Source organism: Hippopotamus amphibius, chromosome 5 (genome assembly GCF_030028045.1).
Source record: "Hippopotamus amphibius kiboko isolate mHipAmp2 chromosome 5, mHipAmp2.hap2, whole genome shotgun sequence".
NCBI lineage: Eukaryota > Metazoa > Chordata > Mammalia > Artiodactyla > Hippopotamidae > Hippopotamus > Hippopotamus amphibius.
Window position 1 is genome coordinate 83,339,408 of NC_080190.1, and position 22,529 is coordinate 83,361,936.

The 22,529-nt window shown below is 35.8% G+C and overlaps 1 protein-coding gene across 7 annotated transcripts in view; it reads right to left on the reverse strand.

Moving 5' to 3' along the window:
• Window positions 1-22,529, reverse strand: part of ARID4B (AT-rich interaction domain 4B) — a 131,794-nt gene that overhangs the window by 61,358 nt on the left and 47,907 nt on the right. For all 7 annotated transcript variants that reach the window (XM_057735546.1, XM_057735549.1, XM_057735548.1 and 4 more), the window contains exons 3-7: window positions 20,730-20,840; window positions 18,109-18,174; window positions 12,848-12,938; window positions 10,430-10,509; window positions 5,448-5,539 (exon numbers count right to left, since the gene is read on the reverse strand). In XM_057735546.1, the coding sequence (XP_057591529.1) occupies window positions 5,448-5,539; window positions 10,430-10,509; window positions 12,848-12,938; window positions 18,109-18,174; window positions 20,730-20,840 (440 nt within the window). The remainder of the gene's footprint in view (window positions 1-5,447; window positions 5,540-10,429; window positions 10,510-12,847; window positions 12,939-18,108; window positions 18,175-20,729; window positions 20,841-22,529) is intronic.

Sequence of the window (22,529 nt, forward strand, 5' to 3'; positions counted from 1 at the left end):
GCAACAGAAATTCTTTTTTTTTCTTTTCATCAGAAATATTTTAAGGGAGCAAAGATAGAAAAGCAGAGAATCTGCTTGGTCTTTATTCCCCTCTGACACTGTTGCTTCTCTGGTACCAGGTATGTGTTCATAGAGCCACAGCAAAATAACTAACCGTCTCTGAAATAACATCTGATGATGCCACTGGAAACAAAACTAATTACGTGGGAATGTTTACCAAACAAACAGCTAGTCACTTAAAGCTGATCACACATCACTATTAATTGTGAATTAATTGTAAATGAAGTAAGAACTTTAGACAAGACATGTGCCAAAGAATATCAAATGATGAAGTACAAATAGAAAACTGAGCCAGAAACTTCAGAGGCTCAATCTTTGAAATGCAATTCAGATTTCAATGATCCTTATTCTTTCAAACAACTAACTCAGTTTCAAATTTTGTACAGTAAATTAAAAATCTCTATTAGTATCAGGAAGACTGAAAATGTGTAGCTTCTTAGAGATTAAATAAAACATACAGAATAAAAGAATGTGTACAGACTTAATAAAAGGGTTTTAATTTTTTCCCCAATTTTTATCAAGAAGGAAGCTAGAATCAAATTCTATCAAAATAAAGCAGTGAATAATAATAAAAAGGACTTCTGGACTTAGTGGTGCTGGTTGTAAAATTTTGTGAATACATTAAAAAACACTGAACACTGAATACTTTAAAAGGGCGAATTTTATATGTGAATTATATTTCAATAAAAAAATTCTGTAGACTTGTAAACACCAGGTACAAATTACTCGTTTATTGGGTAAATCTTAGCACCATAACTGGGTAGAACCTGTACCCACAAATAATCCCTAACAAATATTATTATAAGCCTTATTATGCTTTATCCTTTTTCTGAAGGATAACAGCAAGTAGACTGCTTTCCTACAATAGCGGTTGTATATATTCTTTCATCCGGTTACTGGAAAAAACTTTTGAGGGAGAGGGGGCACAAATATTTCTATAATTTCAGAATTCTATTCTTTAGGTAGAGTCAAAGAAAACCTCTGCACACAATGTAAATTATAAGGGCAAAATTCATTCAAGTTATACATTATCAAAAGGATCAGGGCTTCCTAAGTGGCGCAGTGGTTGAGAATCCGCCTGCCAATGCAGGGGACACGGGTTCGATCCCTGCTCCAGGAAGATCCCACATGCCGCGGAGCAACTAAGCCTGTGCGTCACAACTATTGAGCATGTGCTTTAGAGCCCATGAGCCACAACTATTGAGCCCATGTGCTGCAACTACTGAAGTCCATGTGCCTAGAGCCCGTGCTCCGCAACAAGAAAAGCCACGGCAATGAGGAGCCCGCACACCACAACAAAGAGTAGCCCCCACTCACCGCAAGTAAAAGAAAGCCCGCGAACAGCAAAACAAAACAAAAAAAGGATCAACAACTTGCTTTAAAAAAAATTAAGCTAGAGGATGAAAATCTTTGAAAAATAAAATATCTGAAAATATTAGGATTAAAAGCAGAATATAAATAAAACAATTAAAGGAAGGTGTCAAAAATAATCAATTCTGGAATAGCTGGAGGCACAGTAACTGGTATATGGATTAACAGTTCTTAAAAGAAAACAAAGGCAGTGATATATTATTGCAACAATGGAGTCTGGGGAATCCTGGGAAGAGATAACCTTATTTATCTTTGTACAAATTTTAAATGGCAATCAGAGAACCATAATGAAGCCCTTTTTGAGCTGAGTAACAGAAGAGGAAATGAAGATCAGATAAATGACCTAAAGATCCAGGTCCCAGACTCTGTTGCAGAAAATCACTCTGAAGAAAGGGGAGAAAGAACTTTGAGGAAATGTAATTTAAGAACATGGGCATTTTAAACTGTGGTATCAATACTTGCTTGTGGCACTTACACACCAAGCCTTAAAGCACTAAGCGAGAGCACCAATCACCTTTCCTGGCAGTGAGAATGACCGCAGTAGTGAGGCAGCAGGAACAGCAAGCAAAGTAAGACTGCAGACGGGCTGTGCTTCATTTCCTACACTAGTCACTCTCGACCTTTCACCCGCCCTCATACCCTGCACGTGCACAACACGATCCCAACAGCAAATCTTTCATTACACACAGAGATTCTCAACAGGAAAATCATGAACTCAGAATGTTTGCTAGAGTCTTCAGAAAGCAAAGATCAACTTGCTCAGTGACAACTGTGTGCTTTCTTCTCATATACAGGAAAGGGAGACCTAAACTAAGAAACATAACAGATATTTTAATAGACTATAATTTTCAGTCTTTTTTTTAATTGGGCCATGCTGCATGGCTTGTGGGATCTTAGTTCCCCGATGAGGAACTGAACCCAGGCCCTAGGCATTGAAAGCACAGAGTCCCAACCACTGGACCACCAGGGAATTCCCGTTTGGTCATTTTTGTAGATCAATCTATGTGATATTCCATAAATTACCTTACTTAAAAAGATTTTTTACACTTCTGAATGACATTTGTAGGAAGATAAAATGTCTAAATATTAGATGCATTTTTTTCAAAATTAAAAGAATTCTTGATTCAAAAACTGTTTTCCGTATGATACGTATTATTTATAAATACAGGAATATTGCTTTCAAATTCATAAAATATAGCCAAAAACAGTCGTTCGTGTCAGACATAAACACTAGTAAGCAGAATTCTTACATACTCACATATAAACACATTTTTATATGTAAATGAAATCATGTTACTGGTATTTCATGAAAGTTTTTCATTCAATACACGATGATGACATCACTAGTACTTAGAGTGATTACTACATGAACTCTTTAAAGGATATGAATTCATTTCACCTTTGCAACAACTGTAAGAGACAGGGAATATTATTATCTCAATGTTACAGACGAGAAAACTGAGGCATCCTGCCCAAGGTCACACAGCAAAGCAGTGGCAGAGGCAGGATTCACACCCATGCCATCTTGCTCCACTGCTCACTCTCTCTTTTTTTTTTTTTTTTTGGCCTCACTGCACAGCATGCTGGATCTTAGTTCCCCGACCAGGGATTGAACCCGTGCCCCGTGAAGTGGAAGCAGGAAGTCTTAACCACTGGACCACCAGGGAAGTCCCCACTGTTCACACTCTTAACTCAGCCACACTTCCACTCTCAAGAGCTAGAGAAGTGGAAAATCTTCGCTAATGAAATAATTTTACATTAAAAACACTCACACCTCACTGTTCTGACATCATCAATCATAGTTAATTAAGAGTTGACTATAAAGCTATGGGAAGACCCTAATGATCAATGGCAGATAAAATTTTAATTCACAATTGAAGTTATTACTTTTCAAAGATTTATCAAAAGATTTAACTTATAAGTGCTTCAGTGAATATTTTACGGCAATGTAATAGCCCTCTGAAAAAACTGAAAACAATATTAGATCACAATAACATCTAGTAATCACAACAGGACTCTTTCCTGCTAATAATATCGTTGTACATTTTTCATTTATTTTTCTTTCTGGCTAGAACACTCAAATTTTAAATGTTATATGAAGGAGAGTAAATAATAGTTACAATCTCAGTATCCTAAAAATAAAGTCACCAGCAAGCTACATCACAAGATCACAAGTGAGAGAAAGTTTACACCTATTAATTGAGAAAAACATTTTCTAAAGATTCAGCGAGCTAAGGGAGAAAAAGAAATGCATGGCCCAAATCATTAGTAGGAAAATAAGTAATATTAAATATTTTTTCAATGCAAGGATTAGTCTTTTAATTTCCTCCCTCAAATGAGTCATCATTTATTTCCTGTTAAAACTCATTTGGAAAGTAACTGTAGTACTCTAAACAAAAAAACAGTCAATCAACTGAATGGGAAAAGGCCTATGGAACACGGGTGAGTTCTAGTCCTGGTCCTTTCCTTCCTGTATTCCTTGGATTAGTCACTGTCTCTGAGGCCAATTTCCCCAGTTTTTAATACAGATAAAAATAATACTTACCTTCATGGGTTTTCTGTAAGGCTGAAACTAAGCTATATGATAGAGAGTACTTACCCAATTTTTATCTCCAAAGCTTACCCACTATTAGATTTAATACCCGAATCTATATTTTGAATGAAAGCACTCACTTACATTAAAAGTTTCAATAATGCAACTCAATATTTTTAATAGCTACTCTGACAATATTTGGGTCAGGCATATTAAATTTCTAAAAATTTTATCCAAGTAAAATATTCAAAATTGTTTTTAAACAATTTAACTTCCAACAGAATAAATTAAAAATGACATTCTCCTGCCCCATCCTTTCCCAATTTCTTCTACTCTGTGGAAGCAACTGCTTTTAACTCTTTCAGCTCCAACAGTTAATATCTTATCTCTAAGTAATATTCGTATACCGCTATTTCTTTATACATGGTAGATTTTACTCTATTGACTTCCTGTTGTTATAAGGACTTAACTTTTATATTTAAGCAACCTCTCTACTCTCCATCCTTTTGTATATAATTTTTGAGGGGAGTAACGACATGCCTTTACAATTTTTACTCCATTTGTTATCATCATATCTTTAATTTCCCCCCAATGTTCCAACAGACTAGGTAACAAGTCCTCCTCCCTTCAACAGAAACTTCCGTCTTCCATTCTGCATTCTACTGACCACAAGCATCCAGTGCTACTACTGAGAAGTCTGATGCCACTGTGCTTCTCACTCCTTTGCAATAAATTGTTGTTTCTTTTTGGCCCTGTTTAAAGACTGTTTCTTTGTCTCTGATGACCTGAAATTTCATGACTCCTTGATCCTGTGATCCTTTTTAATTTAAAATCTTTTGACGCCTAAGCACATTTCACTGAAATTTGTTAAACATGTAGAATATGTGTCACAACTGTAAGAAGACATTTAAAAATAAGTAAGATAGTTTGGCTTGTCAGGAAGATTTAAATTATCAGGGAGGGAAAACAAACACGACAATGATAACAGGTGAAATACTGTCTATGACATTAGATAAATGCAAAGAACTCAGAGGGTTCAGAGGAGAGAAAAACATGTCTGTTTTTAAGAAAAGAGTGGGGAGGCACAAAATGTTTCACATACAGGTGGGAGCATTTCTGGTTGAGAAGTGAAGAACAAGTGAGCCAGTAGCATGGAAGAGTGGCATTTAAGACAGAAAAAACCAGCATGAATAAAAAACATGATATCAGGAAAACAGAGGATGTATTATTCAGGAAATATTGACTAATTCCATTTTGACAATGGCATCAAGACACATGTAAGGAGAAATGGGAGGCAGATAAATAATACAGCTGTTAAGGTTGACTGAGCGTGGAGAATCTCAAGCACCCATGCCAAAGAGTCTGCAATTACTCTTCGATTCAGTTAGCATTTTGCAAATTACACTTTAAAATGAATAACTATTAAAACAATACTAGGAGAAATGAATTCAGGTTCAACTAACAGTTATGAAAATGGACTTACATATGATTAGATCTTCTTCCTCTATTTGTTTTCTTTCCTATGACTGGAGTGCCAAAATGTTCAGGGTTGGTGAGTGGGAGCTGGTCTAATGTCTGTGGGTAGGAACATAAACCCATCAAAAGTTATTAGTTGCGAGGTTTTTTTTTTTTCTTTTTAAAACCAAATCAGTTAAAAAATATGCTTAGATTTTGAGATTTAAAACTTCCCCTGAGGGAGACAAAAATACAACTTTCCTAAAGGTAGAAAACTCTCCTATCAAAGATATCAGAATAAAGATGAATGAGCCCATGACTGGGGAAAAAAAAAAAGTGAAAAGAAAATTAGTTGTTCTCTCTAGATAATTTCATTATCTCTTTGAGGATTGGCAGACTTCTAAGAATGATTAAAATATAAAACAAAACAAATACAGCTCAGTGGAAACATAGATTTGAGAGATAAGAAACCTATGCATATCTAACCCCTAGACTGGGGCCAACTGCAGCTCAAATTTTTCTTCGCATGTAGGGAATCACAATCTACAAAACAGAATTCTTAGTAAGTAACAGAAATGAAATTACCAGGATAAGCATCAACTGCTTGGAAAAAGGGATCAGATATGCTGTATTATGACTTTGCAAACATTTTCTGCAATAAACCCTCCCACTGCCCCCACCCTCCACCCCCTGAGGCTCAAGGCTCTTGGGATCTTAATCCCCAAGACCAGGGATCAAACCCAGGCCCTGGAAGTGAAAGCCCAAGTCCTAACCACTGGACCACCAGAGAATTCCCTGCAATCAACCTTTTTTAAAGAAAATGTAAAATCTAGTTTTTCTACAGTTAATATTTTATTTTCCCTTCCTTTTTAATCTGCAACATCCAATAGTGTGCTTGGTATGAAGATAATAATCAACAAATGAACACTTCTTTCTTTTCAGCTGGCAATTCATGTCAACCCTTCTGTCCCTCATCCCATTCAAAAATAATGATTTCCAGTGAAGGAACTGGTTGTTGGTTAAAAGCAGAATGAAGAAAAGGGGATTTTGAAATCCCTTCATTTCTCCATATTAGAGACTTCTTGGATTTTTCGTGCCATTATTTCTTGAAAAGGTTTACATATCTAAGAATTTAAGGTACCAATCTGAAGATGCTATCCCAACTAATTCTCTGAATATCAATTTTGATAATATCCTTACTTTTTCTGCATCTTAAAGATTTTCCATACTTGCTACTCCTTTTAGCCCCCCAACAGAGCCTCTGCTATTACAGATACTTTTATGAACACAAGGGGATCCCAGGAAAATTGTCAGCATGGAAGTATGGGTGAGAAACTACTTAGGATAAAGACTTCTCAAAGTTACACAACAAGAATATCATATGAAAGGATGTCCATAAACTTAAAGATCAGATATCTAAATACAAACTAATGCTAATATTTAAAAGCAAAATTTTAAGTTTTATTTTTAAAACTTATATAATTTTGTTGAAACAATGATAAACTAAAAACATGAAAGGGGGAAGCATATGAATCTGATTTGCCTAATTTGTTAGAATATATGTAAATATATTTAAGGTACATATATATATATATATCCAACAACAAAGAAAACAGTATAGGAAAAAGGCACTAGCCATAAAGCATCAAATAAAAATTGATTCCTTGAAATGAGAGACAAAAATGATTACTTTCATAAGACTAAAAACTTAATCTTTCAAATTTAGTTTTTAAGTCAGGCATTTAAAAAATATTTGGAGGCAAAAGTTGGCCCAAATACAATAATATGTCAGACAAAACCTCTTCAGAAGTGGCTTGTCATTAACTCTTAATTATGCTTCCCAAGGGCAAAAATTTCAAAGTACTATACTTGGTAAACAGGGAAAATAAATTAATTTGGCTTTACTTTCTGTCATGCTAACAAAAGAATTAAATGCCCCTTTCGTAAAATTAAGGCTGCTTTTTTTTTTTTTTTTTTTTTTTTTTAAGGCTGCTCTCTTGAAATAGAGATTTCTGCTATGTACTGTGATTTCTATGTTAAGTATCTGCTGGTCATTTCACTTGGTTTAGGAAAGAAAATATCCAGGATTTCTGAAGTGTTATCTAGGAATCACATATAGGAATTCTCAAATAAATCATAATCTCTACCTAGGATGTGAAAAAGAATTATAACAATAAGAAGCAGTATCTCTGTCCCTGGCCTCAATCCTGGAAAGCAGGAGCACCTTTATTTCACATGACACGAAAGAGTAAGAGAAGGGTAGAATTTGTCTTGTCTTACACCTATAGAGCAAAATCAGAGATTCTTGGCTATATTAAAGGCTCAAAGAAAATTCCACAGGCGTGGCAGAAACTCACTGATAGCCCTGTTACCTAAAATGGGCTGCAGGAAATATGGAGCTGGGATTTCATCTAAATTTTCTTCAGAGTTTTCAAATGCATGTAGTAAATGCACAGAGAGGATATCAGCTGATAAAACAACTTTTGGATAATATTCAAATTATGAATGCTCTACAGAAATACCCAAACACTCCAACAGACTTCAGCAAGTGGGCACCATCCTCACTCAGCTGGTTATGGCTGGAACCAGTGATTTTGGTGTTGGAATTCAAACTGACTGACCTGCTTATTGCCAACTCTTATCATGAAAATCTTGAATTTAAGTCTTTGTTTAGGTATGTAGCTTATTAATGGCATTAGTGTGATATGGCTCTTTACTCAAACGTCAAAGTCATTAGCAGTAATAACAATGCTCTCAGCAAACTTCCGAAAAATCAAAACTGTTTTCTGAAAATATCAGAAATATCAAATAAGCAAAAGAATGTACACAGATGGTAGATTAAATACACTCCTGGCCAGGTCAATACTCTTAAATTTTAAAAATAGCTTTGATTAATTAATGCCTTTTCTCCTCCCAAAGCAAAAAAGAAGTTACCCAAGGATAAATTCCATGTCTACCTAGCTTACCCATGTACCCCCGGTACCTAGCATAGCACGTGGCATATGGCAACGCATAAAGAATAACACACCAGTATTCCAATACCCTCCAGCAAAACACGGAGTTTAACACGTATAGACACACACAGTAAAACTGATCCTTCCTGAAGTTAAGAAGGATACATCGAGCTAATTGCTCTTATTGCTTCTGCCTTTATACTAAAACTGTCCTGTGAACTATTCCAACTTAAAATTCTCCAAGTAAAAACAAAATTAGTATCTTAGATATTTCTCTGGATTAAATAAATAAGAAATATACCTTCACTTAGGTGAAAAATCCAGTCTTCAAGCTCCCAAATTCTTTAACCTACTACAATTATCACATGTTCTAAGGGAAATGAAATTACTTCTAAGAATTACATCAACCCAGAAAGAATTCTGTTACTTTATCAGTGAAAGAAGCCAAACAAACTGCAAATAAACTGTACTTGTCCCAAAGCTATATGTATTTCCTATATTTAAACCTTCAAAATTAACTCATCAAATATTTACTGAAACCTTTTGTGCAGAAAACACTACTGGGAAAAGGAGAGCCCATCAAGGTGACAAAAACTTGGCTATTCCGCCAAAACAGCTTACAATTTTATAGGGAAAATGATAAAAGTAACCAAAAAAGATCATAAAATAAAAAGAGAAGTGGAGAAGAGTCAAAGGATAGAGAGATCAAATTTGGTTAGAGAGCTCATGAAAGACATCATGAAGGAGGAAGCATTTCTCATGGCCTTGACAGGAGGAGGGCTCAGCAAGAAAAGAAAGTATGAACCATAATCTGGAAATACCAAATAGTCCTGTAAGTCAGAAGTACAGGCAATGCATAAGGAATGAGACTGAAAAGAGGCCAGAATCATAAAGCAGAGAATCTGTCCCAAATTCTGAATTGAAACGGGAATTCAATCATTTAAGGGAAGGGAAAACAACAAAAAAACATAAAATAAAGTCTAATAATTTAGAAGAAATGTTAAAATTCCCTACAAAACCACTGTTCTAAATAGTTACTAGAAAACAAGAAATCTTGGTTTGGCCACACTGTGCATTAATTAATATTTATAGGCTGGACTAGAGGATATAACACTATTTGTAACAAGTATGTCCACTTTTAAAATTCTGAATTTCAAGTTACTGATTTACAAAACTCTGTGAACCCTCCACTCTTAGTAACTTAATAATATCTTTCAATTTTAGAGCATGATTTTGGTGCTAGAAAGTGATGGTCTGAGAACCAGTTCTGACCATCACTTTCATCAACTCTAAGTTGGAGATAAGAATTGTATCTCCTCCATAATGTGTAAATGCAAGGACATGTGTAAAGCACTAAGCGAAGTCCCTGGCAAATAAGAACACTTCATTTTTTCAACCAACATTTATTCAGTTCCTACTCTGTGCCAGGCTCTGTTCTAGGAACTGGGAACAACATGGTAAAGAAGACATACAAAATCTCTGCCACTGAGACACTCTAGTGAGGAAGGCAGACAATAAATAATTAAGCACATGTACATATTTCAGGGGTGAGAATATGTGCTGTAAAGAAAATTTAATCAACCTAAAAGGGTTATGAGGAATGGAAGGGACTATTTTAGACAGGGCAGTGAGGCAAGCCTTCCTTGAGGACAGGCTACAGTAAATGTCAGCTGCTGGCAGCAGCAGTAGTTAGGGATTGCTTGCCGTATTGATATAGCCTTTAATGATGATGGGATTCAAGGAGATTACAAACGAGACATCTCTTTCCTACAATTATTTACAAATTAAAGGACTCTATATAAAAGTTGCCTGAGGATAACAAACATTTCCATTGTATTTTCTTCATGGACAAATGCTAAAATACATTTTTTTAAGACAAAAAAAGCATACAGAACCTGGTATTCAAACACAGGTTTCACAAACTACACTCTAATGCTTTTACATATTAATGACTTTTCCTGATTAACAAGTAAGCTGCTTGAGTTGAGAAAGCAAAAATGTACTGCCCCCCAATACCAAATACTAGGACATGTTCAGTTGTTAGATGATTACTTACTTCACTTTCAGCAAAATGCCTCTCTCCTTTCAGGCACAGTGAAGATCGTCTCAGCGTCTTCTCATCTCCATCATCAAAAACTGCGAGAAGAGGTAGAAATGGAAACTACTGAAGGGTTTTTCAAAGATTAACAAAATGACATAAATTATCACTTAACTTTCTTAGTGCAAACAGAGCTATTGCTTTAAAAGATTAGATCTGAAATTCAGTACACATTTTAAGTTTTGTAGCAAACAACTTCAAATGTAGAGTATCTTTTCCAATTTCTAGGGGAAAACAAATAATATACCTGTAATGAAAACGTCTTCCCTGGAACAGAAAACATCAAATGAAAATACAAAGTTAGCATTTCACAAAGAAACCTTTTAGGTGCTGATTAACCCTCCTCACTATGGTAAAGAAGAAGCAAGTTTTCCTACTGATAAATACTGACAAATTTACCTAAGAAACAAAAAATAAGGGTACAAATTTATATATTCATACTGCCCCCTAAAAATTACTCTATTTTTATTATTTAAAGCAGTGTTTCTCAATCTCAGCACTACAAACATTTTGGACCAGATGGGGACTGTCATGGGGAACTGTGCATGGTGAGATATTTAAGAGCATCCCTGGCCTCCCACCACTAGATGCCAGTAGCACCCTCTTCCCAGCTGTCACAACCAAAAATGTCTCCAGATACTGTCAATGTTCTCTGGGTGGCTAATTTGCTCCCATGTGAAAACTACTTATTTAAAGTACTAAAATGTCCCAGCAAATTTATTATAAGTTTATATATACACAGATGCATACTTTATGATATAATTTTGGCATATACTACATTCCTTACAGATCATGGGAAGAGAGTACCTCTATTTTAAATAGTTACCAGTCCTTGATTTTAGAAATAGAAGTTTTCGCCAAAAAAAACAAAATTAGGTGCTTATATATAATGTGAACTTTTACATTACGTGAGACTGGATAAATAACTTCGTACTTTTTACAAATGCTGTAACTAAAATATTCAACAATAAAAGTGCCACATTTATAAGACTATCTCACCTAATTATCAGATATACTTAGTACACAGAATTGCTCACAGTCCCACAGCCTACACAAACTCAATATTTCCTTATGCTTCAAAATCAAATTTTTCCTCTCCACCAGATTTTCCCACAAAAACTCGTCATTACTATTTCAAAGCTCCATCAAGTTCTGACATCACCAGAGACATTTACTAGATGTTTACTCTCATCTCTGAGATCATTAAAGAGTAAGAATTATTCCCATTCAATAGATAATACTGGGATAATTACTCTTATCTCTATTTGGAAAAAAAAAATTGATCATATTTCAGAATGTTCAAAAAAACTATGGGTGAAATAAAAAGCTCTTTGTAAAACAAAAACAGAGCTTTAAATTGAAGAATATATTGGAAAACAGATTTATAACAACGATGTAAGGAAAGCATTCTTAAACAAGATTCAAAGTAAAATTACAAAGGAAAACTGACTACCATATGAAAATTGTTAGCAGAGATAAGAGTAAACCAATAGAAGAATACTTGCAACTGAAGTGGCAAAAGTTAACATTCCCTTTATGTATTTAAATATACAAACTCATATCCTGAAAATAAGAAAATGATAACCTTCCCAAGAGGAAAAAAAGGGGACTGGGAAGACACTATAAGTTGACAATTCAAAAGAGAGAAAATACAAATGAAATAATGTTCCTTTCAATAAACATATGAAAATATGCCCGATCTCACTAGTAATCATGCGAGGAGCATATTAAAACAAAACTGAGATGCTATTTTGTGTCCAGGTGGGCACACATTTAAAACTATTACTAACACAACACTCATATACTGTTTATGGGAGTGTAAATTAATAGTCTACTAGGAAAGCAGTTTTCATAATCTACTACAGTTTTAAAGGGACATTTCCCTTCAATCTATGCCTAGTTCTCAACGTACACACTAGGGAAATACTAGAATAATGTCCATGTACAAAAGACGTTCAATCCAGCATTTATTATAACAGCAAGAAGACTGGCAACATCATCAGTAAGAGAAAATAAACTACGGTACATCAAATGTTATGAAACATAACATTACAGGTAAAAAAATATCTGCTGCACGACAGCATGAATATACTGAACACTCCTGGAATGCACACTTAAAAGTGGTGAAGATAAAAAAAAAAAACCCCCTAAGATATACTCTGAAGTGAAAAAAGCTAGAAATCCAATTGTATGACACATACACTAACTTCAAATTATATGTTATGTATATATTTATGAAATAAATTTTTTAAAGATCTGGAAAGATAAAAACCAACAACAGTAATAACATCTAGAGGAGGAAGTAAATCAAGAAAAATCTGCTTTATTCATATTATCATTGAAAGCGTATTTTTAAAAGAAGGTGTATTCCCTTACCTACAGTGTACCAACTCGCATCTGTTAACTTATTGATCACAGCTTCCTGATATGCACCATCAAGATTCTTCACTTCCACAATAGCTCCGACCTAAAGTATGCGAAAAAGTTAGGAAAGCTTTTAGAAGATACAGGAACAAACTAAGAGCTGGATTTGGTTGTTGTTGCTTTTAACTAACTGAGCGCATGACGGTGAAGACTGAAATAACTACTGATCTGATCTGCGGTAATACGGTGCCAGCAACCTTACGCACCGCTGTTTCTACACCACGCTGAAAATGTCAACACAGTGAAAAAGGCAAATAATATCTATGTATTAGTAATGAAAACAGTTTTGCCCTTACAACCTCCCTGATAGGGCCCTGGGAACTCTCACAGGCCTAGGAATCCCCCTGTCTGTGAAATTGACTATCTTCGCCCCATGTTACAATTCTTCTTTGAAGAAGGCTGCAGGGATATTAGCAAATAACTTTGAGGTTCTCCTTAAGAGTTATAATGTACCAATTATGACAATCTTTGAAATATTTTCATCTGATCAAGAAAATGCTGGGGCTTCCCTGGTGGTGCAGTGGTTAAGAGTCCGCCTGCCAATGCAGAGGACACAGATTTGATCCCTGGTCCGGGAAGATCCCACATACAGCAGAGCCACTAAGCCCGTGCACCACAACTACTGAGCCTGTGCTCTAGAGCCCAAGAGCCACAACTATTGAGCTCATGTGCCACAACTACTGAAGCCTGCGCTCCACAACAGGAGAAGCCACCGCAATGAGCAGCCAGCATACCGCATCGAAGAGTAGCCCCTGCTCTCCGCAACTAGAGAAAGCCGGCACGCAGGGAAGACCCAACTCGGCCAATAAATAAATAAATAAATAAGGAAAAAAGAAAATGCTGATAATTTATATGGTTTATATGGTTTTTGTAAGTACATCAAACTAAAACACTTCTGCACAGCAAAGGAAATCATCAACAATTTGAAAAGGCACCTACTGAGTGGGAGAAAATGCATCTGCAGATCACATATCTGATAACGAGTTAAAAACCAAAATATATAAAGAACTCACACAATGCAACAACACAACAAAAGAATCAAACAATCCAACTCAAAAAGGGGCAAAGGTTCTCACACCATATCCAAAAATAAGCTCAAAATGGATTAAAGAGGACTTCCTAGGTGGTGCAGTGGGTAAGAATCCGCCTGTCAATGCAGGGGACATGGATTCGATCCCTGCCCCAGGAGGATACCACATGCTGCAGAGCAACTAAGTCCGTGAGCCACAACTATTGAGCCTGCGCTCTAGAGCCCGTGAGCCACAACTATTGAGCCCATGTGCCACAACTACTGAAGCCCACGCACCTAGAGCCCATGCTCTGCAACAAGAGAGGCCACCGCAATGAGAAGCCTGCACACCACAATGAAGAGTAGCCCCCACTCAACGCAACTTGAGGAAGCCCATGTGCAGCAACGAAGACCCAACACAGCCAATAAAATAAATAAATAAATTTATAACCATAAAAAAAAATGGATTAAAGACTTAAATATGAGACTGGAAACCAAAAAACTCCAGGAAGAAAACATAGGGAGAACACTCTTTGACATAAATCGTAGCAGTATTTTTTTGGATCTGTCTCCTAAGGCAAAGGAAACAAAGGCAAAAATAAACAAATGAGACCTAATTAAACTTAAAAGCTTTCATACAGCAAAGGAAATCATCGACAAAACGAAAAAAGAACCTACTGAATGGGAGAAAATCTTTGTAAATGATGCAACTGACAAGAGTTAATATCCATAATATATAAACAGCTCCAAAAATCAATATCAAAAAAGCAAAAAGCCCAATTTAAAAAATGGACAGAAAACCTGAATAGAACATTTTTCCAAAGAAAACATACAGATGGCAAACAGGTACATGGGAAGATGCTCAATATCACTAATCATCAGAGAAATGCAAATCAAACCCACAATGAGATATCTCTTGACACCTATTGAGAATGGCTTATTATCAAAAAGACAAGAATTAAAAGTGTTGGCCAGAACGCTGGAGGAAAGGAAACCTTTCTGCACTGTTAGTGGGAATGTAAATCGCTACAGCCACTATGGAAAACAGCACGGAGGGTCTTCAAAAAATTAAAAATAGAACTACCATATGACCCAGCAATTTCACTTCTGGGTATTTATCCGAAGGAAATAAAAACACTATTCTGAAAGGATATATGCACCCCCAAGTTCACTGCAGTATTATTTACAACAGCAAAGATATGAAAACAATCTAAGTATCCACTGATGGATGAATGGATAAAGGTGTGTGTGTGTGTGTGTGTGTGTGTGTGTGTATGCGTGTGCATATAAGTTAGCCATAGAAAAGGATGAAATCTTGCCATATGCAACAATATGGGTGGACCTTGAGGGCATTATACTAAGGGAAATAAGTCAGACAGAAAAAGACAAGCACCATATGATATCACTTATATGTGGAGTCTAAAAACCAAAACAAACACAAAACCAACCTCACAGACACAGAGAACAGACTGGTGGTTGCCAGAGCAGGGAAGGAAGTGGAGGTGGCCAAAATGGATGAAGGGGGTCAAAAGCTACAAACTCCCAGTTATAAAATATATAACTCATGGGGATGTAACATACAGCATAGTGAGTATAGTCAAGAATACTGTATTGTGTATCTGAAAGTACAGGATAAGTCTTAAAAGTCCTCATCACAAGAAAAAAACATTTTTTTACAACCATGCATTGTGATGGATGTTAACTAGACTTAATGTGGTGAGCCTTTTGCAATGCATACAAATAATGAACTATTATGTGGTACACCTGAGACTAATAGTAATGTTATGTATCAATTACACCTCAATAAAACTAAAATGTATATGGTCTTTACAGTGACAGCAAAAATAAACTTGTTCAGAGAAGAGACTGTCAGCCCCACACAATGTCCAAAAGAGGGAAGGAAACTCTGAAGAATTAACAGAACTTTTTTTTTTTCCCGGCCGTGCCATGTGGCATGCAGAATCCTAGTTCCCTGACCAGGCATTGAACCCAGGCCCCTTGCAGTGTAAGCACACTGTTCAAACCACTGGACTACCAGGGACTACTGTCAACAAATACTGTCAACAAATACACGGTACATTTTTTTAAATTTAATACTAAATAAATAAATAAATTCAATACTCAAGTGGACTAGTATTATTTTCATGTGAACTCCCTGAAATACACTGAGAGTAAATGACTATCACCATGGGAAGTTTATTTCCTCTAGGAGAAACACTTATCCAAATGCTAATACTTTCTACCAGGTGATAGAAAGCTACAAAGTATATTAGGGAACCATTCAAAATCCATATTAAAAAAAAAAAACCCTCAGGCAAGAGAAATATTTTAACAATTTTGACGCTGAAATTTAATACACTTGCCTATGCCAAATCAAAATGATCCTAAGCCCTAACTAAAAACAAATAAAATTTTAATAAGAAAAACCAAACAAGCAAAATAAATCAACCATGCCACAATCAAAGAGGCTGGGGCAACAGGAGAGAAAGATGGCTTGAGGATACAAAGTAACTGTCTTTCCTATCCCTTGCAACACTGAACATTTTTTGTAGTTGGCACCAGCTAGCCTGTGCCAGGGGAACAGGGTAGTCAGGCAGTGAAGAGTTACACTGGTGTGCTTACCAGACAAAAACACAAATAAGGCACGGAGATGTGAGTGTTCTCATCACCCAGGGGCACAGTGCTTCAATTACAGGCTGTGAGTCCATCAGAATTTTGGTCTGCCATTACTGGCTGTAAGACCTTGGCCAGATTACTTTACCTCCCACCTCCCTTCAGGTTCCTCTTCTGTAAAGAGCTGTTATGAAGATTATATAGGATAATATGTGCAGAGGACTTAGCACTTTATTGTGTTAAGTCCTAAATAAATGCTAAGTGCTAAATAAATGGTGGTTAACGTTAAATTATACATGTGTGTGTGTTTGTCCTTTTGTCCCTGTAGGGACACGTGTATGCAAAATTAAAGATGGCACCTATAAAATAGAAAGGGTGGAAAATAATTTCCACAAGGCAAGATTAAAAAAACTTACAAGTTTTAGTCCTCCATGGTGCCTACTATATATGCAAGGTACTAATGCCCTGGGAATCCAATTAAAAGTTTTAAAATCAATCACAAACAAAAACTGGCAAATACACACATCTATCTAACTCTCTGAAAAGTACAGCTTCATTAGGAAAGGATTTTTCTTGCATCTACAAATGTTTCAATTCTGTTAGTATTTCTTAAAATTCACCCAGCTAGGCCAATGTCCATTTCAGACATTCAAAAGAGCCAAATAGGACTTCCTAGGTGGTGCAGTGGTAAAGAATCCACCTGCCAATGCAGGGGACACGGGTTCAAGCCCTGCCCTGGGAAGATTCCACATGCCACGGAGTAACTAAGCCCGTGCGCCACAACTATTGAGCCTGTGCTCTAGAGCCCGAGAGCCACAAATACTGAGCCCATGTGCAACAAATATTGAAGCCCACGCACCTAAGGGCCTGTGCTCCACAAGAGAAGCCACTACAATGAGGAGCCTGCACACCACAATGAAGAGTAGACCCCACCCGTGTGCAGCAACGAAGACCCAATGCAGCCAATAAATAAATAAAATAAATAAATTTATTAAAAAAAAAAAAGAGCCAAATAGCAGAGTGGCTAGCCACACATTCCCTCTAGCTTGCTCACTAGTGGAAAGCAAAGCAGCACTTATGTCACTGGCCAATGAAGAAAAACTAATGCAAAGAAACAAAACTCTCTCTACATAAACATGTTTATCACTTCTAACTGCTTGAAGACCCTTAAAAAATTTCATATGCCAATAGTTGCTTCAAAGACTTAAAAGCTCTGAGGATTTGTTTTGCTTTGTTTTCTCGACGTCCACATCATGGAACTTACATCACTTGATTCCCAGTTTATCACCTATTATTTCTGGAAATTCCACCCTTTTAATAAATGAAACATGGTGAGACCAAAGCAGATGAGTAAATAAAAAGCAATCAATGCTTCCCTGATGTTCATTTCACTTCTGAACACAGTTAGCATTTCCTGTCATACAGGTTTTATTGAACACTAGGTCTACTTTTTTTCTATTAGTCTATTTAGAGAGAATTACATATTTATCAACTCAACAACAAAATAACCAATGAAATTTTTAAAAGACCAAAATAATTACTGTTTCCCATTGAAGCACTAGAAGTAATAATGCGTAAGTAAATGAATTACCTTCAGTGGGCCCTTTATGTGGTCATCCTGCACTTCCACTGTTGACGAATCATGTCTAAATGTTACCTAAAGATTGTAAATTTAATTAGCCACCAAAAAAGAAAAAAAAGCAACACAAGCTCATTAATGCATGAATTCATTTTTATTATGAGTAATCTAAACAAATGGCTGTCTAGTTGATACAAAATCTCAATCCCGAAGTAGATTAACTGAAAAATTTATTATTTACCAGACAATTTCCCAGACTAACTTACTTGATTATTTACATATCATATTTTATTCAATACTATTAGTTATGAGTTTGTATAATTTCTTTTCCTAAAAATGAGGAAAAAGGAGGTGGTGATCTTAGACTACTAGGTACTCTACCATTTTGTGAAGGCCTCACTTAATATAAGCAGTAGCAACAAACATTTACTGAGAGCCAAGCATCAGCTCAAGCATCAAACATATAATCTTCACAACAAACTTATTAGGTAGGTATGATTATTCCCATTTTGTTGATAAGAAAACTGAGGAACAGAAAGTGCAAGTAACTGGTCCAAGATCACATAACTAGCACATGGTGGAGCTGAGATTCAAACTCAGGCCATCTAGATCCAGAACTTTACCGTACTCTCTTCCAGAGAGAGAGAATGGGAAATCAGAGAATGGGAAACCAGATGTGAGATAAGTTAAAACAAAGGGATCAAGTTTAAATATTTAATTAGTTGGTTAAAAAAATAAAACAGCTTCCAGTAGTCAGTACAGAAAAGGTTGTTTTCCCTATATAAAGCAGGAGTTCTCACAGGGATTGAACCATTAACATGGTCTTATCTGATGTGTATGGTAATCAATTTAGGTAAGAGGCTTACAAACCAGCTATGAAAGATGTCGTCCGGTACTCACAGCATCCCAGGCTTCTCCGTCTCACACAACAGCACTATTACACTTTGTTTAAATTATGTGTCTAGATATCTGTGTCATTCACTTAGACTGTAAGCCCCTTAAGAATGGAGATCAGGTCTTAATATTAGAGTTTCAATACCTGATAGAGGGCTTAGCATGTAGTAAATGCTCAATGAAATGAGCATTTCATCAAATGAAAACTGATGGGGAAGAAGTATTGTTGAATAATTTTTATGATTACTCTGAATCATAAACAAATTAAACTGACACAGAAATATACTACCATTATCTGTTGAGAAAATCATTAGCTTTGAATTATAAACAGATTTTTAGAGTGGCCCAGAAAGCTAACAACAAATTTTGGACAGCCACTACTTACAAGGCACAAGGTACTGGTTGGGGCCCTGTGCTGTACAGCAGAAGCAGCACAGACTGTTTTTTTCCTTTCACTGACAGCAAGAGATGGCAGAATTGCTACGTGTCATTTTGCTGGTTCATTCATTACACAGAGACACCCAGCTGATTACAAATCACATCTGAAATCCAGTGAAGCATGGGTCCTAGAGTAACACTGCTCTTGCCCAAAGGAACATCTTTTCTAACCAGCACAAAAGTGCTTATCTGTAGGCCAAGCTCCGCTAAGGAGGGTCTCCCACCAGAAGGGAGAGATCTTTGTCTAATTCACATTAAGGTGTTACATGTGCTAGCAGTAGCTCTGTCTGAAAGAGGAAACTGATAAAAAAGCTTTCTCTTCATCTCTAAGATAGTAATGGCAAAAACGAGTGCTCAGGGAACATCAGTGTATGAAGTCAGAACAGGAAAGGCCACTATCAGAGCTCATGTGCACTAAGCATGTGAAAACTGAAGGTACGGTGGGGGTCCAAGACTAGCATCCTACAGGTTTACATTAATTTAAAGGCCTTATCACAATAGTTCTTAACTGGCAGTGTAAATCAGAATCACCCAGAAAGCTTTTTTCAACATATCCATGCATAACGAAGAAACCTAGGCACACAAGTACGGTAGACACTTCAGAAGATTCTGATACACTCCCCTAAAGTACAACACCTCTATGGCCTGTTTAACCAGTGACGTTCAAATCAATATTTTTTGGGGTATCTGCTAATATGGATTATAAACCCCTTGAAAATAGAGATTAGGTTATTCTCTTATCCCCATCCTCCCTCCCTACTGCAGTTTGCCACTCAATGAATAATTAACAATTAGTAGGAAGATTTTTCAAGAAAAATAGATGATAAGGAATCAACAACTAGATCTACCATTATCAATTATAAATCACATCTCAATTTCATGGTTAAAATGACGGTGGGGTCCTTAAAATTGATGTACTATGGTAATTCTCATTCTGCCACTAATTTGCCATAATGGCCTTGGAGGAATCACTAACCCTTTACTGAGCCCTAATTTTTCTTACGATAAAATTAAGGAATTAAACTACAAGACTTCTAAGGTCCTTTCCAGCTCTAAAAGGCTAACAATACAAACAAAACCAAGTCTGTAACGAAATGGCATTCAAAATACCAACTGTGATCATCTAACTTCATTCCAACTGGAATACTTAAAATCACAAGTAATGCTTTGTTTTCAGGTATTTTTACAATCATTACTCCTAGCAACTAAACTCACCTTGCAGATTCTTAAATACACTCACCAATAAAAGTTTAAGTATCAAATACTAAACATATAATTTATAAAATCTACATATACTGTACCTTGACTTTGACAAGTCTTTTTGCTGTCTTGATCTTGGCTTCACAAAAGGCTCCTCTGTATTTAGCACTCACATCAGTGCCCACTGTCAAGTAGGGAGGTTCATCAAGGGCCTAAAAACGCAAACAAATATAATTAGATTTAACTTTTCTGGGTCTTTCCAACAATCAGACCTCAGAATGGCAGATCTGATCCTGCTACAGCTATAAAAGTTGTAACAGATGAATGTATTGTTAACAAGAACAATCTATAAAACATTCTAACTTAAAAATAAGTAAAATACAGATCATAAAGCCTATTTAAATGTACTAAAATGTACATCTATAAAAGATAAAGGCATCTCTTTTCTCTCTATAAAATATATATGGTCCATGATATGACCACTCAATCACAAGTTTATCATTCCATCCACCCATTCATTCAAAATTCTTTTACTAAATGACCACTGAAATAAAATGCAGATCCTTAAAACTCAGTCTAAGAAAATTTCTTTCAATATTTAGGCTATATCTTGGCAGCCACCCAAATTCAGAATAGCTTTGTTACATCCCTATCTGGACAATTCTAAGGTACAACAGCATAAAAGGGGGTGGGGGAAAACCATATGTATTCAAACTACTGGTGAAAACCATATGAAAAAATCCAGTCAGAAAAATCTCAAGTAAAAATCAGCCAAAATGTCTCAACTGCTTTGGCATGAGTTCACTGTTTATTTCCTATCTACAATAAATATTATTTTAAGTTTCCTCACTTGTGATTTAATTTTTAATAGTCCTAATCTAGCTGTTCTGTTTATAATCAGGTACTTTTCTGCACAGGATCTATATTTCTAAGGAGTTCCACTTATATTAATCAATTCCATAGCCAAAGAAAGATTATGTAAGTAACTTTTCCCACAGTGTTTTACAAGAAACACTAATATTCCAAGACACTCCACCAGAAAGAAAAAGAGTTTGAAGTTTGGGAAAATCGGTTTATTGAATGAATTCCTACTCTGCCTCATCATTTCCCAATCTTTGTGTCCAAAGAACCTTTTTTAAATTAACATCTGTTAACGTCCTGCAGAAATTCCACAGACCATAAGCTGGAAAAATGCTGTTATATAGCAATGAATAATGAAAATATCTATTTCATTTGGATCTTAAATTCACGCCTAATAGTTGTGGCTAATACACATAGAAGAGATATATTTCAAAAAAAAAATTCTAATGCTATAACAAAAGTAACCATAAATATATACAAATAATTTTAATAACTTTTTGAAAGGTGGGGAGGTATCACAAACCAAAACAAGGTGCTACAACTAAAAATATGAGGTCACCCTCCTTAATGGCCATTTGCCTCACATTCTATGTATTTCATGAAGAGTATTTAAAAAAAATAAAACCCTAAAAACATATCAAGTATATGATTTCTTAAATCTACTTAGGAAAATGCCTATATTTCGATTTATTTATTCCATAAATAAGTGTACCCGCATAGAAAGATAATCATTTCTGTATTGTTACTTTAAAAACTTGATGCTATCATTAATTAACTACAATTTGATAACTCTGTACTGCTCTTGCACCTAAAGTTAATAAACGCATTTCTACTCTATGGATTAACCCTCTAAAACTATCATCTTCCTTGGTCATATTTTCATTAAATTCCAGACAAGCTATTGGCTTTATTTTAGCAAGAATATGAAAGGGACTCACAGCACTTCACACACAAATTTTAGGAAATTTTCAAAAAGACATCAATCCACTTTGTGGTTCAACTGGTATTGTGTTACTGCTGGACAAGCCCAAATGGAGGGG